At 34.7% G+C, this 24120-nt stretch overlaps 1 protein-coding gene across 1 annotated transcript; it reads right to left on the bottom strand.

Moving 5' to 3' along the window:
- Positions 1-16915: 16915 nt before the first annotated feature.
- On the bottom strand, positions 16916-17605 carry LOC149543478 (uncharacterized). The gene is made up of 2 exons (XM_089795803.1): positions 17273-17605; positions 16916-17179 (listed from the first exon to the last, which is right to left on the bottom strand). Exons 1-2 carry the CDS (start codon positions 17603-17605, stop codon positions 16916-16918), a joined length of 597 nt encoding a protein of 198 aa, XP_089651929.1.
- Between the last annotated feature and the right edge of the window lie 6515 nt (positions 17606-24120).

Below are 24120 nucleotides of genomic sequence, written 5' to 3'. Positions count from 1 at the left end.
TTCAGACGTCATTAAAATCCTTCTTTCATATTTAAAGATTGCTGTAACTTTTAAATGTGCGTTGTCTATATATCAATGACATGTTAATGGCAAATCTATTGTCTTGTAATTTGATGACGGTTTATTTCTTTGTTTTCTGGTTTTGACTATTTTGAATGAAATAGAGGTCACTAAATTGAACTCATGAATTATTCAGATAAACTAATCTCAAATCTTGTATAAGAAAGATGATATTTATTTTCGTACATTATTCATATGAACAGTTGTTCATAAAATACAAATCTATAAATTAACTTAAAAAAATTACACATACATTTATCATGCATGATTTTTTTTACAAGTTGACCTTATTCTTTTTGTTTGTACATAATTGCATTTTGGCACACGACTGCGTAGGATGTAAGCTTAATTGCATTTTTTAGGGTCAAAAGTTTTAAATTTTGAGCTTTATTAATCGGCTTTCTTTTGTTCGATATTTCTGACAGAATGAATGTACCCATTTTTTAATGTTTACAAGAAAGGGGTTTTACAAAGCTTCTATAGGGATTATTTGCACGAAACGTACTAGGAGTTTTCTCTGAAGCTGTTTGAGGAATTGTGTTTTAAATGAAATAAATGTGTCATTAGTTAAAATTTTGTTATACCATTAAAAAAATTTCAGACTTTGGTCTGTTTGGCTGGGGAATAGAAATATGGGGTATGAATAGTTATTCAGGAATAGAAAATGGGATACATATTCCTATTCTTCTTTGGTTCAGTCAGAATTTGATAGGGAATTTACGCACACAAAAATTTATGTTTTTAAAACTAAATAAAATTGAAATAGGAATACCTATTCTAATTCCATTTATTTAGGTGGAATAGCAAATGCCCATTTTTGTGTCAAAAATGAAGTATGTATTCCTATTCGCTATTCCGATTTGGTGCACCCAAACAGAAAACTTACATATGCCTATTTCACTCATATTCCTACCGCACTATAAATTTAAAATTTAAACTCTAAAGCCAAGTTAAAACTCCAAAGCCAAGTCAAGAAGTCTAGAAAGGAAAAAAGGAAATTTGGTCATTACCCATTTTAGGGAGGTTTAAGAAAACTAAGAAAATTGGTTATTAGCAATTTTAAGGACGTGGGGATTGGGGTCCAATATAATCTTCTTTAGTTTGATTATTTTTGCTTAAGAGTCCCAAAGGACATTATGTAATTTTGAGAATGTTACACCTGAAATATGCAGGAAGAGGCTTCCTTGAACTGAGAAGATATTTTTAATTAAATGTTATTAACTTATAATAATTAAAATAAAATTATTTTAAAATGTTTCGAGAAGAAACTTTGGATGGGTATTGTGGAGCACCGTAGAATACATATGAAAAGTCAGACGTCAATATCATATAATCCATGGGACCTTTTTTAAATGCTTTTGTGCGAATTTATAAGTTTATGTTTCCCTTTCAACCATAGGCGGCAGTTAACTAATATGTTGGCATGTAAAGCTGTCTTATTATAAAAGAGAGAATGAGACAGCAACGAACTGAGAAAAACAGTGAAGACAGTTGTAAAATGAAGCCAGAACACAGATCACAGAAGATCATAGTTAACAATACCTTTTATTTGTATTAATGACTTTTTTTTAAGTACTTCTTGTTATTTATTTTTTGTTTAGATGTGTAAGATTTAAAGTTTTTTTTCTACATTCTATTCAGATTAGTCATCAAAATTCAAAATATTTTAATTAATTAATTGATTCTTTCAGATTAATTAATTGACATTCTATAATAAATGGTAATTGATACTTTTGGACGCTAGGTTTTCTAGAGTATATCTGTGTCACATTTTTGTGGGTATGGTGTTTATTTTCTTGCATGTGGATTCTAAATGCTTATTTGTTTAAGATCTATTATGGACTATGTTGAAAAGGTGATTTTTTTGTTGCAAGTTTCTTTACAAGTGTAACCCTAGGTTAGATCCATGAAAATGCATGAAAGAGTGAAAAGGCAAGATATATGGGTTTTGTATATTTTTTGTTGCAGATTTGAGGGTTTTAGATTTATTGTTATGATGGGTTGACATATTTTGGCCATGTGAGATTATTGGTCAAAAGGGTTTTTTAGATATTTCATTTAAATGAGATCATTAGAGAGGAGCTTACAAAAATGACCTCCTGGACAAAAATAGACCCCACCATTAGATCTTGGTTGACCTTTCTATAAATTTTGATATAGAATTTGCCCTAATTTGGCTATGTTGAGAGAAAAATTAATTGTTAGTCGTAACGATCATCAAAGTTAATCCCCATTGAAATTTTTCGTCATTGAAAAAAGAATCACTTTGAAAGTGGTTTATATAAGTGAAAAGGTCTTGTTCAAACGACCATAACTTTCACTCAAGATGTCAGATTTTAAACGTCTTATAGTCATTAGAAAGAAGATTCAGAGAGTTAGACAATGGTATAGGATTGATTCTGTGATTTTGACATTTGTCATATTTTATGAGCCCGGAAGTTAGGTGATTTTTATTGTTAATATTTGAGCATAACTTGGGCATTTGATGAACTTAAATAGTCAATGGAATGCTCTTGGAGAGCTGTACACATTGGTTTAGATTTTCATTTGGTTTGGCATGGTTTATTAGGTGACATATTGACTTGAATAATTTATAATTTATATTGACTATGCTAACGTTGTGATTTTTTGACATGTTATATTTTAGAGAGTTGGAGTTTGATGTCATTGTTTACTCAAGATATATTTTAGATTGGTCTCATGATTATATGTTTATTGTTGGCTATTTTTCCCCCATTTAGCCCATCATAGATAACCGATCTGAGAAATTTTCAATGGGCTAAAATTGTTCATTGCGGGTTAACAGGTAGTGTGCACAATTTACTATTTTGTAGGGTTCACTTTTCCCCTCTGCAAAATGGTGAAAACATTCAAGATTTTGCCACTTGTTTCCTTTATGTTCAACCAAAATGTGTTTTGGGCCCTTCCTAGTGCCACATTTATCATGTTTTATGTTATACGTCTTTTTTATGATCAATGACCTAGGTTTTTTTTTTTTTTTTTTTGCAATGACTTACTAGAGGTGCTTGCAAAATGGTGATAGTTAATATGTCAACTTTACATGTGTACACATGTAGGTTTGCACTTTGTTCTATCCCATCCCGATAGTTTTTTTGACAACTATGTGATTTGATTATTTGCAGCCATGACACATTTTTTGAGCAAGATATTAAATGCAAATCAATTTTTTTGGTTCTGATGTCATGATGCCAGTATACACCATGCCTATTTATTGACTTGCATAGATGATATCTATCATATTTATCCTTCCATCTGTTGGGTGTATTCATTTGGCTCTTTGCTGCTAGTTTTGATAATCAAGTTGCTTCAAAGGTCAAATTTTATTTTGATATTTATTTATTTCTCTTCTATGTAACCTTTAACTCCACTGTGGTTGGGCTTGAACTTCAATCTATGTATTTTAGTTATGCCTGAATTATTTAAAAGGAAGTTCTTTATAAATATTTTGGGTTCTTCTCTAGTTCATTACATCAGCATTGTGCTCTATAATTGTAACTTCCTTTGCCTTGCATTAATTAAATTCCTTTATTTTTTACCTCTTCTTGTCATTCTATTGTCTTGTACGTTATTCATTTGCCTTGTAGCAAATGTTTTCTTTTCTATTTTCTTAGTTTGTATGTTGTGTTTAACCTGTTGGCAATTTCTATGCATTGAAATTATTTTTCCTTTTAGCATCCGGTAAGTTATAACTTGCATGCAAGCTCTAGGAAGATAGAAAAGAACCAATATGGGTATTTTATTGATGTTTATTGCATCCATAGGAAAATGTAGTAACCATGTTTCAATCTGGTACATCACCCCCTTTCCATTTTAGCATTTTATTTTATACATTCCTCCCTTTTCCCTCTAAGCAGTAGTTTAGGTGCATCTTGATTGTAAGGAAGTTGACTTTCTTTGGAGATTCAACCTCATAGTGCAAGTTCCATACTTGGAGATTATTTCCATGTTACACGAGGTCACCCAAAGATAACACATGGGGCATGGGTGCAAACTTTTGTGTCAACAATTTTGGGCACACTTGTTGGGACACATATTCAACTACATTTGCCCACTGGTTAGCTAGTTCAATATCCATTGAGAATTTGGGTATTTTCTCAATGACATCATTCTTTGGAGGCATTTTATCAAACATCATGGTAACTCTAGGTGCAAATCTACTAGTTTCAAAAAGAAATAGTGTCGGTATGTAAAGATCATTCTTGCTCTTTTGTGATTTTCAATATTTTCTATGAATTTGTAGCTCTAATGAACTTCTAATCACAGATCCATTTCACAGAAATGATTACTATTATCCCCCATATCCTAAAAGTGCTTCCCTTGAGCCCTCCTACTATCAATATCAATCTCAGCCTCAAGTTAGTTATGGCCCAAATTGCATATTCTCGTCCAATATCCATTATGCATATTCTCCTCCCACCCCTTCTTCACCCATCCTAACATCTCCATACAATAGGCTTGAAGACTTGATGTTGGAATTCCAAAGGAAGATTGAATTGAAGTTTCATGAACATAATGGAGAGGTTGACTTGAACTTTCCTAAACACAATGGAGAAGTGGACTTAAGGTTGAATGAACAAAATGTGTAGTTGCTAGCCTAAGATAGGAAGCTTGATGAGATTTCAAGGCAACAAGAGCTAGGTTGACAACAAGAGGAGATGGCATATTGGGCCTATCTCCAAGAAGAGGAAGAGAAAGAGACACAATCGAGACATTTTGAGGAGAAATTTTCAAGGCAAGTTGTTGTAGAATAAGAAGAGGAAATGAGGCTAAAGTTAGCTCATTTTTTAGACCAAAGAAGTAGAGGCATCCCCTTCTCCAAAATATATCATTCCAAGATTTAAGAATCCCCCTCCATTACAACAACCTACTATTATAACTTCTTCACTCCCTATTAGACAAATTATACCCTCTCAACCTTATATACCTGTTTCCATTTCACTCTTTAAGGGTGAACCGACTATATGGACTATTGATGGTCCTAACATGTAATTTTGGGAGAGTAAAACAAAGCTGAAGCTATCATGGGAGGAGTTGCAATCTTCTATTTGTGAGCCTTCACCTAAGCTTGAGGAGGACATAGAAGTAAAGGTTGGACATATGGAAGAGGACCCATCATAATATTTAAAGAGCTTCTCTCTTTTATGGAAGAAGAAAAGAAGAAACCAAAGTTGTTCCTTCTCTTGAGGAACAAACATTGGTGTTTAAGCCTTTATAGAAATCAGAGGATTTGCTAGAACAAGAAGAGGAAAAAGATCAATTATTTCAGAATATATCCTCCATGATATGGACAATGAGAAAGAGGAATCCAAGAATAGCTTTGTTGGTATGTGCAAGATCATGGTGTACCAAAGTAGTTCCTTAAGTGGTAATGAAAAATCAACAAATCAAGGTTAGTCAATTTGATGTGAAATTTTGAAGTAGTTATGAATCTTATATCAAAAAGTTGTAAGAATGAAATAAATAGGAAATTGAATGTGGTTTCTAAACTATTAGCCCTTTTCTAAAACAAAAAAACAAAAAAAAAAACAAAAAAAAACAAAAAAAACTAATTTGATTGGTCAATTTTTTGGATTTCAATGCAGTGGTACAAAAACTTTAGGAGAAAAATAAGAATTAGGTGTATATCTGACCACCTTAATCAAAATCAAATAATAATATATTTTTATAAGATTGTAGATATAGCAAGTAGAGTCATGCCCAGATGCAACACATATTTTTAAGTAATTTTATTCCAAATAAACAATTAATTATGAAGTTTTTTCTACAACATTTTCAAAATTTAAAAAAACTCTTATGTCTGACCACCTTAACTCATTCAAAACTTAACAGAATTCTTTTTTTCTCCTCACAATAGGCAAATCATAGAATGCAACAAATCTTTGAGATTTTAAAAAGGTTGTACCATTTGAAAGTTATAGGTATTTTTCAATGACTATGTCAATCAACACTTTATAGGTAACTCCATCAGAAAATAAGTAGTAATTACTTAATGAACACATATTTTGACAGTATTTATATTGATGAAAAGATGACAACGTTCTTAAGAAACCCTTTTCATTTCATCAAAATCGGGTGGGGAAAAAGTCATCAAGTACACCCTCAAAGTGTGAAACTCAGAAAAAGAGGGGGAAAACACATTTTTGTTATTTTTTAGGCATTGACCATTTAGGCTTGGTTTTTGTCAAGCCATATCGAATACCCAATAGTTAGGGTTCCCAAAAAAGCCCGCCAAATCAAATCTCATTTGAAATTTGAAATATATTTCATGTTTCAAACTAAATGACTTGTATGTCATTTCATAGGTTATAAATAGTATACTATAATACAATATATTATAAAATGTTATATTTTAATATAATATATAGACATATTACAATATAGTATATTATTATATATTTCAATAAAATATCATATATTATAATATAATATATTAGTATATATTATAATATATAATAATATGATATATTTTATTATAAATTATAATATGATATCATGAGGAAGTGGTATCTTTTTAGGGTATTAATAGGTAAAGAATATATTATGTTATAATATGATATAATATAATATAATATATGTGATATTATTATATACTATACTAAAATAGATTATATTATTATATATAATATAATCCAACACATTATATTATAATATATTATATAATATAACACATTATATTATTATATATTATAATATAATGTATTATATTATTATTTTTTATTTAGTCCCTAGGGTCCTATGACCCCTAGGGACATATGTTATCATTAAATGTGTTGAAAAAGGTCATAGGTTATCCTATGACCCCTTTTGATTTAAATGAAAAATTAAATTTGTCCCTAGGGGTCCTAGGACCCTTAAGGATATATGTTGTCATGAGATGTGTTCAAACCTATGACCCCTTTTGACCCATATGAACATTTGAAATAGGTCCTTAGGGCTCCTAGGACCCCCAGGGACATATGTTGTCATGAAATATGTCGAAAGGGTTCATAGGTTATCCTATGACCCCTTTCAACCATAATGAATAGTTGAAACAACTCCTTAGGGGTACTAGGACCTCTAGGGACCTATGCCATCATGAAATGTGTCAAAAGGGGTTATAGGTTATCCTATGATCCCTTTCGACCCACATGACCAATTAAAATAGGCCCCTAGGGACTTATGTCATCATTAAATGTGTTGAAAGGGGTCTTAGGTTATCCTAAGACCCCTTTTGCACCATTTGAATAATTGAAATAGGTCCTTAGGGATCCTAGGACCCCTAGGGACATATGTCATCATTAAATGTGTTGAAAGGGGTCTTAGGTTATCCTAAGACCCCTTTTGAACCATATGAATAATTGAAATAGGTCCTTAGGGATCCTAGGACCCCTAGGGACATATGTCATCATGAAATGTGTCGAAAGGGGTCATAGGATAACCTATGACTCCTTTTCACCCATATGAACAATTGAAATATTTTCTTAAGGGTCTTAGGACACCTAGGGACATATGTCATCATGAAATATGTTGAAAGAGGCCATCAATTATCTTGTGACCCCTTTCCACCCATATGAACAATTGAAATAGGTCCCTAGGGGTCTTAAGACTTCTAGGGACATATGTCATCGTGAAATGTATCGAAAGGGGTCATAGGTTATCATATGACCCCTTTCGACCCATATGAACAATTGAAACAAATCCCTAGGGGTCATATGTCATCATGAAATACGTCAAAAAGTGTCATAGGTTAATCTATGAGGCATTTTAACCAATATGATCAATTGAAATAGGTCTCTAGGGATGTTAGGACCCCTAGAGACATATGTTGTCATTAAATGTGTAGAAAGGGGTCATAGATTGTCCTATAACCCCTTTCGACCCATACCAACAATTGAAATAGGTGCCTAGGGGTCATATTTCATCATTAAATATGTTGAAAAGGATCAAAGGTTATCATATGACCCATTTCAAGGATCCCTAAGGACATATATCATCATTAAATGTGTCAAAATAGGCCATATGTTATCCTATGACCCCTTATGAATATTTAAAATAGGTCCCTAGAGGTCCTAGGACCCATAGGGACATGTGTCATCATAAAACATGTCAAAAGGGGTCACAGGATAGTCACAGGTTATTCTATGACCCCTTTTGACCCATACGAACAATTGAAATAGGTTCCTAGGGGTCCTAGGAACCCTAGGGACATATGTCATCATGAAATGTGTCGAAAGGGGTCATAGGATAACCTATGACCCCTTTTGACCCATATGAGCAATTGAAATAGGTCCCTAGGGGGCTTGTGATGCCTAGTGACATATGCCATCATTAAATGTATCGAAATACCTTTCAACACATATAAACAAGTGAAATAGGGAAATATGTCATCATGAAATGTGTCAAACATATGAACAATTGAAATAGGTCGCTAGGGGTCCTAGGACCCATAGGGACATATGTCGTTATGAAATGTGTGAAAAGGGATTTCAACCAATATGAACATTAAAAATAGGTCCCTATGGGTCCTAGGACCCGTAGGGACATGTCATCATGAAACGTGTCGAAAGGAGTCATGAATTTATCCTATGACCCCTTTCAACCCATATGAACAATTGAAATAGGTCCCTAGGGGTCCTAGAACCCCCAGGGACATATGTCATCATTAAATTTTTCAAAAGGGGTCATAGGTTTTCTTATGACCCCTTTCAAACCATATGAACAATTAAAATAGGTCCCTAGCGGTCCTATGACCCCTAGTGACATATGTCATCATGAAATGTATCAAAAGGGGTCATAGGTTATCCTATTGCTCTTTTGACCCATATGAAAAATTGAAATAGGTCACTATGGGTCCTAGGACCCCTAGGGACATATGTTATCATGAAATGTGTCGAAAGGCTTTCAACCCATATGAGAAATTGAAATAGGTCCCTACAGACATATATTGTCATTAAATGTGTCAAAAGGGGTCATAAGTTTTTATATGACACCTTTCAACCCATATGAACAAGTGAAATAGGTCCCTTAGGCTAGGACCCCTAGGGAAATATGTTTCCATGAAATGTGTTGAAAGGTGTCATAGGTTATTGTTAGGATTAAACCACAAATAGAAATAACAATTACATGCAAATATAACCAATAATAGAAAATAATAGATCACATAGAAAAGAACATAAGACACCAAGATTTAACGTGGTTCACCGAATCCTTGGGCTATGTCCACCAAACAACAAGTCTAATATTATTACAATCCAATGATTATAACCTGATTGCAATCTGTAACCCCTTACAACTCAATACTGCCACAAGAACCAATTTTGCATCACAACTTAATGAAAATACCTAACCCTGAGCCCTTTTATACAAGTAATTTTATGCCACTTTAGGGTTACAACATATCGGCCATATGTTGGTCATATGTCGGCCACAACATCGGCCACGGCCCAAAAAAAAAATTCAAAAAATTTATGAAGTATGTACAGTACTTTCCTAATCAATCACCACAAACTAACAATCTCCCACTTGGGGATTGATCAGACTCCACACTAGACAACAATCTCCCACTTGGAGACTGATCCTATAGCAATATCACTACCACATGGGGCTCCCACTGGATCAAACTGCCCTGGACTCTGCTGTTCTTTTATTCACGTTCAGTCTAGAAGACCAACCGAAGCTATAGAGTTCAGCTTCTCCCTTGTTACTACCTTGGTCAACATATTTGTTGGATTGTCATTTGTATGTATCTTCTCTAGCTTTAACTATCCATCCATCAAAACTGACCGAATGAAATGGTACTACAACTAGATGTGTTTGGTCTTTGAATGTAGAGCTGAATTCTTTGCAAGATGAATGGAACTCTAACTATCTGTGAATAAATAATTTTCCTTCTGAGGATATCCCAATTCTTCCAAGAAAAATTGAAGCCATATCATCTCCTCGACTGCCTTTGTAGTAGCTACATACTCTTTCTTTGTAGTGGATAAAGCAATAACCTTCTGTAACCTAGAAACTCATCTCACGGCTACCCCACCAACAATAAAGACATAACTTGTAGTACTTTGCTTGGTATCAATATCCCCTACTAAATCTGAGTCAACATAGCTCTATAAATCAGTAGTAGAGCCCCCAAAATGTAAACACTTGTTGGATGTTCCTCTCAAATATCTATGAATCCATTTGACAGCATTCCAATGCTCAATTCCTAGATGACTCATATACCTACTAACAACTCCCACTACATGTGCAATATCTGGCCTAGTACATACCATAGCATACATCAAGCTTCCTACAACTGAAGCATAGGGTACCTTGGACATCTTATCCTCTTCTTCTTGTGTCTTAGGACAAGTCTCCTTAGTCAACTTCAAATGACTAGGTAATGGTGTGTTGAAAACTTTAGCATTCTCCAGAAAGAAACATTGCAACACCTTCTCAATATAATCAATCTGAGATAGTGTCAATGTTCTTTTCTTCCTATCTCTACAAATCTTCATACCAAGGATTTTTTTTGTTGCCCCCAAATCCTTCATAGAAAATGCATGTGCTAATTGGCATTTCAACCCCTTAATGTGATTCATGTTAGACCCAGCTACAAGCATATCATCAACATATAAACATAAAATAATGTAGTTGTCATCATCCAACTTCTTAAAGTAAACACAGTGATCTAAATGACACCTATTGTAACCATGCTCATGCATAAAATTATCAAATTTCAGATACCATTGCCGAGGTGCTTGCTTCAAGCCATATAAACTTTTTTTCAATTTGCACACTAAGTTCTCCTTACCTTTGACCTCAAATCCCCATGGCTGAGCCATATATATCTCTTCATCCAAATCACCATGAAGGAAGGTTGTTTTAACATCAAGCTACTTCAAATGCAAATCTTCAGTAGCCACAAGACTTAAATCAATACGGATAGAAGTCATCTTAACAACAAGAGAAAATATCTCATCAAAATCAATGCCCTTTTTCTGTGCAAATCCTTTCACAACTAACCTAGCTTTAAATCTTTTCTTACCTCCTTCCTCTTCTTTCAACCTATAAACCCACTTATTTTGTAAAGCTCTTTTACTTGTAGGAAACTTGCATAAATCTCAAGTTTTATTTTTGAACAAAGAGTCCATTTCATCTTTCATTGTAGACTCCCACTGAATCTTAGTATCCACCTGCACAACTTCATCATAAATTTAAGGTTCACCAACATCAGTAATTAAATAGAATACAAAGAGGGAGAAAATATTTGTGGAGGTCTAATTTTCCTTGTTGGCCATCTATCATTCACCGGTGTATGTGGTATTTGTTGTTGCGGTTGTTGCACATCATGAGGAATGGTTGGAACATCAACTTTTGGAATATCATCCAACACTACATAATCATCTTCTTTCTTCTCATGTTGCTGGAACAGATCTTTGTACAACACTTTCTCTTTGAATATGACATCCCTACTTCTTACAATTTTCTGATTTTGAAAATCCCAAAGCCTATAACCAAATTCATTAATGCCATATCCAACAAATACACATTTCTTTGACTTGGCTTCTAGCTTGGTTCTATTTTTAGAATCTATGTGAGCAAATGCTTCACAACTGAAGGTTTTGAGAAAAGAATAACTCACCTTCTTAACAGTCCATGCTTCTTCTGGAATACCACAACCCAAAAGAGTAGAGGGACCTCTATTAATCAAATATATAGTAGTATTGACAGCCTTCGCCCACATGTGTAAGTGCAACCCAACATGCAACCTCATGCTCTTTGCACGTTCCATTATAGTCCTATTCATGCATTCAGCCACTCCATTTTCCTATGGAGTCCTTGGAATAGTTTTCTGTCTATGAATACCATTAGTGGAGCAATAATCTTCAAATTCATGACTACAATACTCATCACCGTTATCAGATCTTAAAAATTTTAATTTCTTACCAATCTCATTTTCAACCAAGCATTTCCATTTCTTAAAAGTTTGAAATACATTAGATTTTTGTCTAAGGAAATAAACCCATACTTTTCTAGTTACATCATTAATTAATGTAACATAATAATGAGAGCTACCAAGGGAAGATACCTGAGCCGGTCCCCATACATCGGTATGCTCAAGCTCTAATTTCTCCTTTTTGTTTTCCTTCCCAGTCTTCACAAAACTCAATCTATTTTGCTTTCCATACACACAACTTTCATAGAAATCCATATTAACACATTTTAGACCTGGTAAAAATTTCTTTGAATGAACTAATTTCATACCTTTCTCACTCATGTGCCCAAGTCTGTTGTGCCACAGAACTGTATCAAAATTTATTGTTAAGTTTCAGGATTTGCACCCTACTGAACTAGTCATGTTCAGTAACCCTTACTTAACATGGGAGTCATTTCACTATGTGAGACTGGCTAATGAAATGAAACCTCTAGATTCTAGGCCGGCTCCTATTGGATTCTTTAGTGAAACACTCTAAAAAACTCAATAAAAACTTGCAGGGAAAAGGTAAGAAGTGACTGAAAAACAAACCTAAAACCTAAAGTTTAAACTAAAGAGGTGGTACACCAGAAGTTACTAGGAAGATATAACGCACATATAACAAAGCGGATTATATAGCTCTTATGAAATAGACATAAAACACAATTTCCTATAAAGGCTTGCATAAATGATTTAGGATAAGGTTTCAGTACTGAAACTACAACAAGGAGGACAAAAAAATACCTCACTTTGATTAATTTCACCTATAAACACATATCATAACCTGCAAGCAAACTTACTTTTCTACAAAAAGGTGCTGGAATGAGACAGAAAAGACAAGGAACAATGAAACATTCACAAATTAATCCATCAAATCATTTAAGAATGCACACAGAATTGCAGAAAGGAAGAGGCTTCAATTAACTCCAAAAAGCATGATCACAGTGTTGTTACTGGTATTATATCTCCAAAATCATGAATTACAGACCTTGTAATAAAGCTCAGGACTCCAGAAAGATGTCTCAAAACTTCATCATAAAATCAAAACTCTCCTCCAAAATGAGTTAGAAAACTCATTAAGTACAATGCCCAACTCCTTGGGTCGTATGCAGAATGATAGCCCCAAAAAGAGGACTTAATAACTCACATAATGAAGTCTCATCACTGCTAAGACTTTACTAACCCATAATGAACCCAATGAGTCACTCAAAATTGCCCCAAAATTGCTCTAACAGGTCATAAAGACCCACAAACTAACTTGGCAAAGTCAAACTTGACCCCCTATATTCTCTCCACATGTTTCCCAACTGATTCCCCTCTTAAAGACCATTACATGAGCATACAATGACTCATTTTCTTTTTGCATTTTGAAAAAGGAAAATACTTTAAATGATTTATAATTTCATCATTTAAAGATTCCCTTTACAATAAGATTATTACAAAAAAGAAAATAAATTCCTCTTTCTTGCATTAAAAAAAAGAAAATAACAAAAATGATTTATATGAATCATTTAACTTTATTTCTTTACAATTTTTACACTTATGCAAGAATAAAAACCTTCCTAACACAAGACACCCTCTAAGGTAAAATATAAAGTCCCCCCCCCCCCCCCCCCCACAGAACAAACACAAAGACAAATGCAATGGGAATAAAACCACAAGAAATGACTTCCGAATTTCAAATATTAATGAAAAACAAAAGAAGGCATAATAACGCTCGAATACCCGAAGTGTCATTCATTTTTGCATTTGCATGTTGGAGGTCTTGAAAAAATTGAGGGTTTTAAGTTATGTGCCGCCATTGATGAGCTCGCTGTGTCTAGAAGGGTTTGTCGTATATATGCATTCTAGTTTACATTTTTTGCATTTTGAACATGGTTCAGTGCTATACGGGTTTCATCTTTGAATATTTTGTATGAGGTCGAGGGTCTTAAAAACTTCATTGATGTGTTTCTCATTTGGGTTTGCTCGCTGGTCTTCGAACTTTGAGGATGAAGAGTAATAAAAACTTCAAAGTTGTCATTCATGTATTGTTGGAAGGTATGTTGTTTTGGGTTCTATATCTTAAAATAGTGTCTTTTCCTTTTTTCCTCTTTTTCTCATGATTGGGACTCCTACTGTAACTTGATGTTTTAAAACCTGAATTGGGTTTGTTGTTTCTCTGGATGAATTTGCAAGTGTTTTTAATAAAAACCCGAATGGGCTGTGTTGCTTGCCTCCATATTCAATATGTCTAATGACCCATTGTGCGGCCTCCATGTAGAATGGTTGCTGTTACATTTTCTGGGTATGCTTGGATTTTATTTTCTTTGACTAGAAACTGCAAGTCCTTTGCTATGGAAATTTGGTTAATAACCTCTATATCATTGCTTGATGTTTTTTATCGCTGGAAGCTTTATTCTATTGAATATGCAGATATTCACTTATTCTTTCTTAAAAGTAAATATTATATTGATTTTGTACCATTATCTGTCTTTGGATCAGTATCTTTGTCTATCCTAGAAGTCAGTACTTCATCTGATATTTGGACATCAAGATGTTGAATAGCACATCTCATGCTGTTAGTTTCACGGGAGATTGGATCTGTTGTGACAATGGTGGTAGCACTTAAATTTGATGCTACTTCTGTATCTTTTGAATTTCCCAATTTTTGTTCCTAAGATCTGAATGTATTTGCTGCTACCGGAATAACTTCAGACAATTTTTCACTCGTCATTCCTAAAGACTCTATATATTCCACATTTAGAGACTTTTAAGCTTGCTGAAGTTGTTCTGTCCATGTTTGTTTTAGTGCTTGACACATTCCATAACCTACATTTACAATTTTCGTAGTTTTAAGTTCTACTTGATCATTTCCCACTGTGAATACTTGATCATTTCCCACTATGAATTCTATCCATACTTCAGATTTAGAGTTGTTTTTGGAAATTTCAATGCTTACATCTTCAATATTATGGTCCTTTAGATTTTCATTCATATTTAGGATCCCTGTCTCCTTGATTGAATCTGATAGAGCTATACTATGACTAATGTTGTCCTTATAAATTGACTTTTCATCAGCTAGCTCCATGTTGGAAATTACCGCACTAGAATGAGTGTTAGTGGTTGTTTTATTAATGACTAGTCTATCTTCAGTCCTAAAATTGTCTATTTATGTGCAAAGATGAATTGAATTCTTTGGACTCCTTCAAAACCCTCATTATTTGGGGTCTCATGATTTGCAATATTTCAAGATCAGTGGATTTGATGAAGTATATCTTGCTGACTCTTCCATATCTGTATTTTCAGCAGCCTTCATTATTTTGTTAAAATCATGGGAGGACAAGAATCCTGCTAGGAAAATTGTACATTTTTTTTTATTGATATACTCTCTTCACTTGTATTTGACTGATGGGAAAAATGTGGTTCTTCTTTTTACTAAGTGTGGGATGACTCATTTATGTATGTCATATTTGTGGATTTCTTCCTTTGCAAGCAAAATTTTCCAAATAACCGTATATCTTCCCACACATCAGAATTTTATGTGATCTGAGAGCATGATCTTTGTATGTTGCTTCCTCTATTGAGCATTGTTGTTTCTTGAAACTTTAGATGTTCGAATTCATCTGAATACTCACTACCTTTGCACGATGTTTTTATGATGTCTGAACTCTGATCTTTTAATGATGTATAAATTGTACTGCATGAGGTTCGAGCATGGGCTCATGACACTCATAAATGACCTTTATATCTTTCAGCTTCTTGTCTTTCGTAGTGAAATGCATCAACAGATAGAGTATGTGTAGTGGTAGAAATAGGCAGTCATTTCTTAGATCCTTTGGGATCTAACATCAGTTGCTTTTATGTTTTTTACCGATGTTGGCTATCATGGAGCTTGGAGCTAGATTCTGCTGCATCAAGGAAAGAGTTCATAACCAATCAAGGCAACAGGAAATGACTGGTTATCTCTACTCTTTATTTCTTTCATTCGTATATATATCTGTTTGTGTATTTCCTTATGAAAGAAATTTAGTACAATGAGCTATACTCATGGCTTGTGTGAGATCTTTTATGTTTAGCATATCAATTCATTTCATTGTTTGAAAACATCAATGTATATTTGAAGATAAATAAATACAAGGACTTTTCAATTGTTTCAATGAAATGCATAGCAATTTTAAACTTTCTATGTACGTATGCTTAAAATTTTACACATGTACAAAATTTTAGTAACATTTTTGGCAACTTCTATTGTATGTCTGCTTGCTTGACATTTGACCAGTGCTTTCGTATTTATTGGGCACAGAGTCTGATTATACATTTCTAGCACCTAAAACCTGCCACAAAGCGACTTCTAAAGTTGCTAGTTTAGTTTTGAATGTATGTTCATGAATTTAATAAGACTGGAAATTCTTATTAAATTGACGGGTATGCAGGGTCAGAACTCAAGTATCAACTTTAGAAGTCAAACTGTCATAGTTGACCATTTGGTTGACGTATGTGTAGATGTATGGACTTAAGTGACTGTATGTATGCAACGTATGCATGGATATGCAGATATGTATGGCTCGCAACCAGACATATTTAGTGTCAGCGATATGTATGTGTGTATGAGTGCATATGTTGGATATGTGTATGCATTTAGGCACACATATCTATGCATGCGTGAATGAAATGGACATATATGATTGCAAAACAATGTAAACCAAAAACTTAACTAACCTAGACTACCAAACCAAAATAGAACACAAAACTAAACTAAACTAAAAGCAGACGCATTTATTGAAAACAGGAAAAACTATCCTTGTATGTACAAGGTAGGACTAAAACTCATACCTCAAAACATGGTTTGAGGTGGATCCCATTCACAAGGATCAGTAGTACATCTCCTTCCATGGTAGTAAGCTAGTAAGCATTATGCTATTTACACTTAGCAATTTGAAATGGCCCAGCCCACATGTGATCAAATTTACTGTGTTGGCCTGGCCTGCTCTTCAAAACATCCCATTTCAAAAACATGTCACCAACATGGAACTCCTGAGCTTGAGCTCTTCTGTCAAAGCTCTTCTTTATTTGCATTTGTTGATACTCCGTGGTTTCCATAGTCTTTTTCCTTGTTTCCTCCAACTCCATCAGCTGAGCACGCCGCACTAAAATAGGGCCACCTTCCTCAAACAAAACTAGCTATGTAGCAAGGTCAAGTGCAGGTAATTCTATCTCAATGGATAATCTAGCCTCCTTTCCATAAACAAGCCTATATGGGGAGTTTTTGATAACTTGCTTTGGAGTAATCCTATCAACCCATAAGGCAGCTCTCAACTTTGAATGCCAATCTCTTTGATTTTCTTGCAAGTTGCACTTGTTAATCCTGATAAGGTTCTTGTTTGAAGACTCTGCTAGTCCATTACTCTGTGGGTAATAATTAGAGCTGGTGCTAAGATAAATCCCACGATGAAAAGCCCAATCTGTTACTTTCATCCCAATGAAAGAAAGCGCATTATTAGAAATAATGGAATCAGGTACTCCAAACCTGTTCACAATATCATCATAAAAACTTAGGACCGATGTTTCATTTGCGTCCTTTAACATTGCTGCCTCAATCCAACGCATGAAATAATTAGTGGCTGTAATAATCCACTTGTGACCTACACTTAATGGAGGGTTAATGGGCCCAATAAAATCAACACCCCACTTCTGAAAAGGCTATTCTATTTTAATTGGCTACAAGGGGAAAGATGGCAGCCTCTCTTTTCCTACAAACATAGCGCATTTAGCACATTTTCTGACATGTGCATGAAAATCTTTGAACAAATTAGGCCAATAATAGCCTACTCTTAGAATCTTATAGGCTGTTGTCCTAGGAGAAAAATGTCCTCCTGAATGCCCATCATGGAATTCGTGCAATATTTGAGCAATCTGATCTAAATCCACACACCTGAGAAGGACTCCATTGAAATATTTTTGGTATAGAATATCATTAATCAGCATAAAAGGGATTGATTGCAAGCGATAATATCTTTGCTTTGTTCAATCTAAGGTGGCTGGACATTGACTTGTTTTCAAAAAATGTATCATATCCCGCAACCAAGTTGTTGTTCCATTATCATTTCCAGTAGCTCCAATCAGAAAAATTGAGTTTGCTTGCTCCTCAAGCTTTGAAATATCTTTATCTGTGATTTGCTCACACAATCCCTTTCCTCTAACCAGCTTGGTTATCTGTATATCTACATCATATTCCATGACACATGTAATCCAACCAGCTCTCTTCTTATTCAGGTGTTTACTTAAGAGGAACTCTTTGACACTTGGGTGTGTGACACGCAAAATGACCTTGTTATGTGTCAAAAAATGTTTGAATTTTTTAAGACTTTTCACAACAGCAAGGACGTGTTTTTCAAGAAAACTATACCGCTATTCATACTCTTCAAGTCCTTTGCTAAAAAATGTGATTAGCTATTCCAATCCCTCTGCATTTTGTTGTACCAGCATAGCTAAAATCACATCATAGCCACCATAAGTGTAAAGAATGAAATCCTTACTAAAATTAGGATTGATTAGGATAGGTGCTAATACTGATGTGTTTTTGATGGCTTGAAAATTATCTTTGGCCTCCTTAGTCCATGCAAAAACTTCATTCTTTTTCAACATAGTTGTTAAAGGCTTAAGAAGAGCTGCAATATCAGGCAAAAATCTTCGCACGAAATTAATGCGGCTAATGAAAATTTGAAGGCCTTTCTTGTGCTGTGGTAAAGGCAGCTCCAAAATTGCTGCAACTCATTCAGGGTCCACCATGATGCTTGCCTTAGATACAATGTATCCGAGTAATTTCCTCTCATGCATAGAAAATATACTCTTTTTTGGGTTTAAAGATATGCCAAATTCTCTACAGCGCTCAAAAATTTTCCTTAAGTGATCAATATGATCTGCTATTTTCTGTGAGTAAATTGTGACATCATCTAAATAAACCAAGATGAACCTATACATCAAATTGCTAAAATCCATCTCCATGGCTTTTTGAAATGTAGCTCCAGTGTTGGACAATTCGAATGGCATTCTTTTGTACGCCATTGTTCCCCATTTTGTGGTGAATGCTATTTTATATTGGTCCTCTTCCTTTACCATTATTTGATTATAACCTGAATAACCATATAATAAAGAAAATATTTTAGCCCCTGATACACTTTGCAAAATTTGTTCCATGGCTGGAAGCGAATGCCTATCTTTTAGCAAGACTCAATTCAAATCCCTGAAATCTACATACAGTCGTAACTCCCCATTTTTCTTCCTTACAAGGACCAGATTAGCAACCCAGCTAGTATGTTTAATAGGAAAAATAATTTTACTCTCGATCAGTCTTAGAATCTTTTTCTGCATCAAGGGTTCCAACTTTGGATTAATAGGCCTTTTCCTTTACCGCACTGGTTTTGCTAATGGTTCCAGCTCTATTATGTGTTGTACCAATCTCGAATTGAATCCTTTTAAATCACTATATTGCCAAGCGAACACATCACTGAATTCTTGAAACAAATGAAGAAAAGCTTCTTTTTCTTCAGCTGAATTTACTTTGCCAAATATCAGGCATTTACCTGGTGCAATTTATAAGTCTGCATACTAGTTTGCTTTAACCAACAAGTTAGCCTTTCTGGATTTGAGCTGATCATTTGAATTGAAAATGCTTTCTAGCATTACTAAACCCTTTGGTAACTTGTTATTTTTTAACTGTATCACCTGATCACCATACTGATCCTTATATCTCTGCTGATTAGCATTAGCGAAGACATCTTCTTCAAGAAAAACTTGCCAAATTTGTTCATCACTATCAAAAACTTGCCAATTAGTGTCATTATCAAGAACTGAAGGCCTGGTAATGATCTTGATATGTTGTTGATCAATATGTGCAGACACATTGTTAACAATATCATATTGGGCTCCTATAGCTACTAGCCTATCAGCATGTTGATCTTTGTTTCTAGGAATAGCCAATATATTAAATGCATCAAAATGTTCAAGTAAATCCCAAACACGATGTCTATAAGACTTTAGAATATCATTTTTCACAGCATTCAGACATCTGATTTGATTTACTACTAATTCACTATCGCCATACACTTTTAAACACTTGATTCCACATTTTCTTGCCCATTCTAACCCTTGGATTAATCCTTCATACTCTGTTGTATTGTTGGTACAAGAAAAATTGAATCTAAAAGTGCAATAATATTTCTCATTATCAGGTGAAATCAACATGACACCCCTACCAACACCTTTTCTACCCCTTGAACCATCAAAAAACATGCTCCATAGCTGATCTTTGGACTTTCGTGGCTGGTTTGTCGGTTTGACTAGATTAGGAATGACTTCGTTTTGCTCATGGATAATATAGGTCCCTAAGTCAGCATTTGTCATATGATAATACTGGTTTTCAAAGGTTTGACTAGAGGCCCATTCATTAAGAAGAATATCTGGGATGTTATCTAGCTGAGTTCAATTTTTAGTAGCTATATGACATTCCTCCTTGTCAAATGCAAGCAGATTTGCATTGACAGCACTGGGTACATAGGGCTCTATGTGATTTTTTGCAAGTAACTCAGACTTAATCGTTACTTTAGTTCCATATCTAGTCCTAAATAGCATGTGGGACCAATCAAATGACAAATAGCCACCAATCTTAGCAGTGAAGTCCCTAGACAAGCAGATAGCAAAGTACTGGGGTGAATCTATGACATATATATCTTGCTAAATGGAAAAATTAGGACAGGCATGAAGGGTGACACTTGCATCTTTAATCATGCCTACAGTACCTATAAACGTCCCATCAAGTTGGAAAACACCTCTTTCAATTGGCTAGTATTTTAGTCCTAACTGGTCAACTATCTTTTTTGGACTAACTTGTCACCAATTATCAAGGAAAGGTAAAAAGGAGGTGGCTTTATTACCTTATTTGATTCTTTGGCATTTTTCTTGTTGTCATCCTTCTTTTCATCAGTGTTGGTTAACACCGCCTTTGCTAGTTCATTCATCACTTTTGCAGAATTTGCTTCATCCAAGAGAGCCTTTTTTAAGATATCTATTTGACCAGGAATAGCCAAAGTCTCCCACATTGACATAGACACGTTCATCTTCTTCATATTTTCCACTATATTGAATGGCACAACAAAGTGTGATTTCTGATGTCCTTTAACAGCAGCATGCTCCGCTGGCTTATGAATAGTTTCCTTGGTGACAGGGATGTGAGTGTCTCCCACCGTGTTTGTAGTACTTGATGATAGCTCAGCTATATCAGGTGATTTACCTTTGTTTTCTACTTGGTCTGTTTCAAGAGCTCTTTTCTTAGCTTGGGTATTTGCTGATATTGGTGAATCATTATTGATTGGGAAAAACTCATATCTCTGCCAGTTGAGGAAAGCGGTCTCATGCTGCTGTTCAAGTGCATCATTTGTCACATTTTGTTGTCCCGCTACTATATTTTGCACCATTAATACTTGATTTATAACTCCATCTATACACATAGCCTAATTGTGTGGTTCATTACAAGGATAACACCACTCAAAGTCCACTGCGAGATTATTTTGCATGGGCACAATGTCTCTAACTAGATTAGCAGAATTGAGAGGAACTGGATTATATGGCTGGAAAGGTCTTTGATTAATATTCTGCCTATAACCCATCGCGTTACCTTGAAATGGTGGCCTATTTCCTTGAGATTGGCTTTGATTTTGCTACTGGTAAGGTGGATTTACAGCTGGATTCTGTTGTTGGCAAGATGGCCTAGGCTGAAATTGTTTCTTTTTTAGATTAACTAGCTCATTACTAAAGGTTTGCATCATATTTTCAATTTTGATTTGACTATTCTTAATTTTTTACAGCTCTGGAGAAGGACTTGTGGTATTTGAAGGGCCTACCATGGTAATTTCTTGGCTGGGAATAGCACGTAATGGGTTAAATGGTAGAATTACCAATGGTATATTTGACTGAATGTCCAAAAAAATGGGCATTGGAGGCCTAGGGGCTATTTTACCAGCCTGGATAAGACTATTTTCAGCTCTAATAGCAATCTCATAAGCTTGAGGCAGTGAAACACCTCCCATAGATTGAATCATTACTAAAATATCTCTATTTAAGCTCCTTAAATAATAAAGAAAAAAATGATCTGCTGAAGGTCTTACTGTATTGGGTATTCTAGTCCAGGTCCTTTGAAATCGATTATTAAAATCCATCATTTGTTCTTGTGGCACATGCTTTATGGTTGTGAGTTGCTCCACAAGTGACAAAAAGTCTGACTTTTCCTCAAAATGTCTTGTCAAAGCATCACCCAAAGCATCCCATGAGCCTATAGAACCAACAGCTAGGCTTCTAAACCACTGAAGTGCTTTTCCTTTCAAAGATGCCGCCAATAGCTTACTAGCCACATCCTCTTCCATAACATGATGTACATTGCACAAAGTAGCAACATCTCTTATGTGCTCATAAGTTGTAGTCTAGTTTTCTCCAGTAAAATCTGGTAGACTCTTCAATGCAGCCAGTGGTATGTCATGATGTTGTGCAAAATTCAAGGGACTTCCTTGATTAAAAGGCACAAAAGCATATGCCCTCACCATTGGTGGAGGTTGCTATACAGGCTGTTGTACTAGTTGTTGCTATACAGGTTGTTGTTGAAAACTTGTATTGACTATACTTGCTGGTATAAAACCAGTACTTGCCAAATTTTTAGTTGAATCAGTAGATATGTCAAAAGAATCAGCTCTTACAGATGGACTTGCTGAATGTCTGGCTTTTCTTTGACGTGTTCTGTTGTATACATGAAGACCAAGGGCTTAAATTTGCCTCCTTGATGTTGGCTTTGTTCTAACAAGACTCCTTCCACGTCTTTTTGGAGTTTCTAACTGCAGATATTCAAAAGAAGTGGAACTTTGTGTTTGAATCTTTCTCATAAATTCATCACCCTCTGCTAGCTGGTAAAAAAGAAACTTTCAGCTATACCAGCATAGTTGAACAATGTGCTCGGGTCCCACCAGGTGTGCCAAAACTGTTAAGTTTCGGGATTTTCACCCTACTAAACTAGTCATGTTCAGTAACCCTTACTTAACATGGGAGTCATTTCACTATGTGAGACTGGCTAATGAAATTAAACCTCCGGATTCTAGGCCGGCTCCTATTGGATTCTTTAGTGAAACACTCTAAAAAACTCAATAAAAACTTGCAGGGATAAGGTAAGAAGTGACTAAAAAACAAACCTAAAACTTAAAGTTTAAACTAAAGAGGTGGTACACCAGAAGTTACTAGGAAGATATAACACACATATAACAAAGAGGATTATATAGCTCTTATGAAATAGACATAAAACTTAATTTCCTGTAAAGGCTTGCACAAATGATTTAGGATAAGGTTTCAGTACTGAAACTACAACAAGGAGGACAAACAAATACCTCACTTTGATTAATTTCACCTATAAACACATATCATAACCTGCAAGAAAACTTACTTTTCTACAAAAAGGTGCTGGAATGAGACAGAAAAGACAAGGAACAATGAAACATTCACAAATTAATCCATCAAATCATTTAAGAATGCACACAGAATTGCAGAAAGGAAGAGGCTTCAATTAACTCCAAAAAGCATGATCACAGTGTTGTTACTGGTATTATATCTCCAAAATCTTGAATTACAGACCCTGTAATAAAGCTCAGGACTCCAGAAAGATGTCTCAAAACTTCATCATAAAATCAAAACTATCCTCCAAAATGAGTTAGAATACTCATTAAGTACAATGCCCAACTCCTTAGGTCCTATGCATAATGATAGCCCCAAAAAAAGGACTTAATAACTCACATAATGAAGTCTCATCACTGCTAAGACTTTACTAACCCATAATGAACCCAATGAGTCACTCAAAATTGCCCCAAAATTGCTCTAATAGGTCATAAAGACCCACAAACTAACTTGGCAAAGTCAAACTCGACCCCCTATATTCTCTCCACATGTTTCCCAACTGATTCCCCTCTTAAAGACCATTACATGAGCATACAATGACTCATTTTCTTTTTGCATTTTGAAAAAGGAAAATACTTTAAATGATTTATAATTTCATCATTTAAAGATTCCCTTTACAATAAGATTATTACAAA

The sequence above is a fragment of the Cupressus sempervirens genome, chromosome 8 (assembly GCF_028749045.1).
Source record: "Cupressus sempervirens isolate cs-2001-9-10 chromosome 8, ASM2874904v1, whole genome shotgun sequence".
In the NCBI taxonomy this organism is placed as follows: domain Eukaryota; kingdom Viridiplantae; phylum Streptophyta; class Pinopsida; order Cupressales; family Cupressaceae; genus Cupressus; species Cupressus sempervirens.
The sequence above is the reverse complement of the archived record's forward strand: the minus strand, read 5'-3'. Positions and strand labels throughout refer to the sequence as shown.

Coding starts and splice junctions, on each gene's coding strand:
- LOC149543478 (XM_089795803.1), bottom strand. CDS start 17,605: ATGCGTTGGATTGAGGCAGCAATGTTAAAGGACGCAAATGAAACATCG. Junction 17,180..17,272: donor ATAGGATTACTCCAAAGCAA/GTTATCAAAAAC, acceptor CTTGCTACATAG/CTAGTTTTGTTTGAGGAAGG.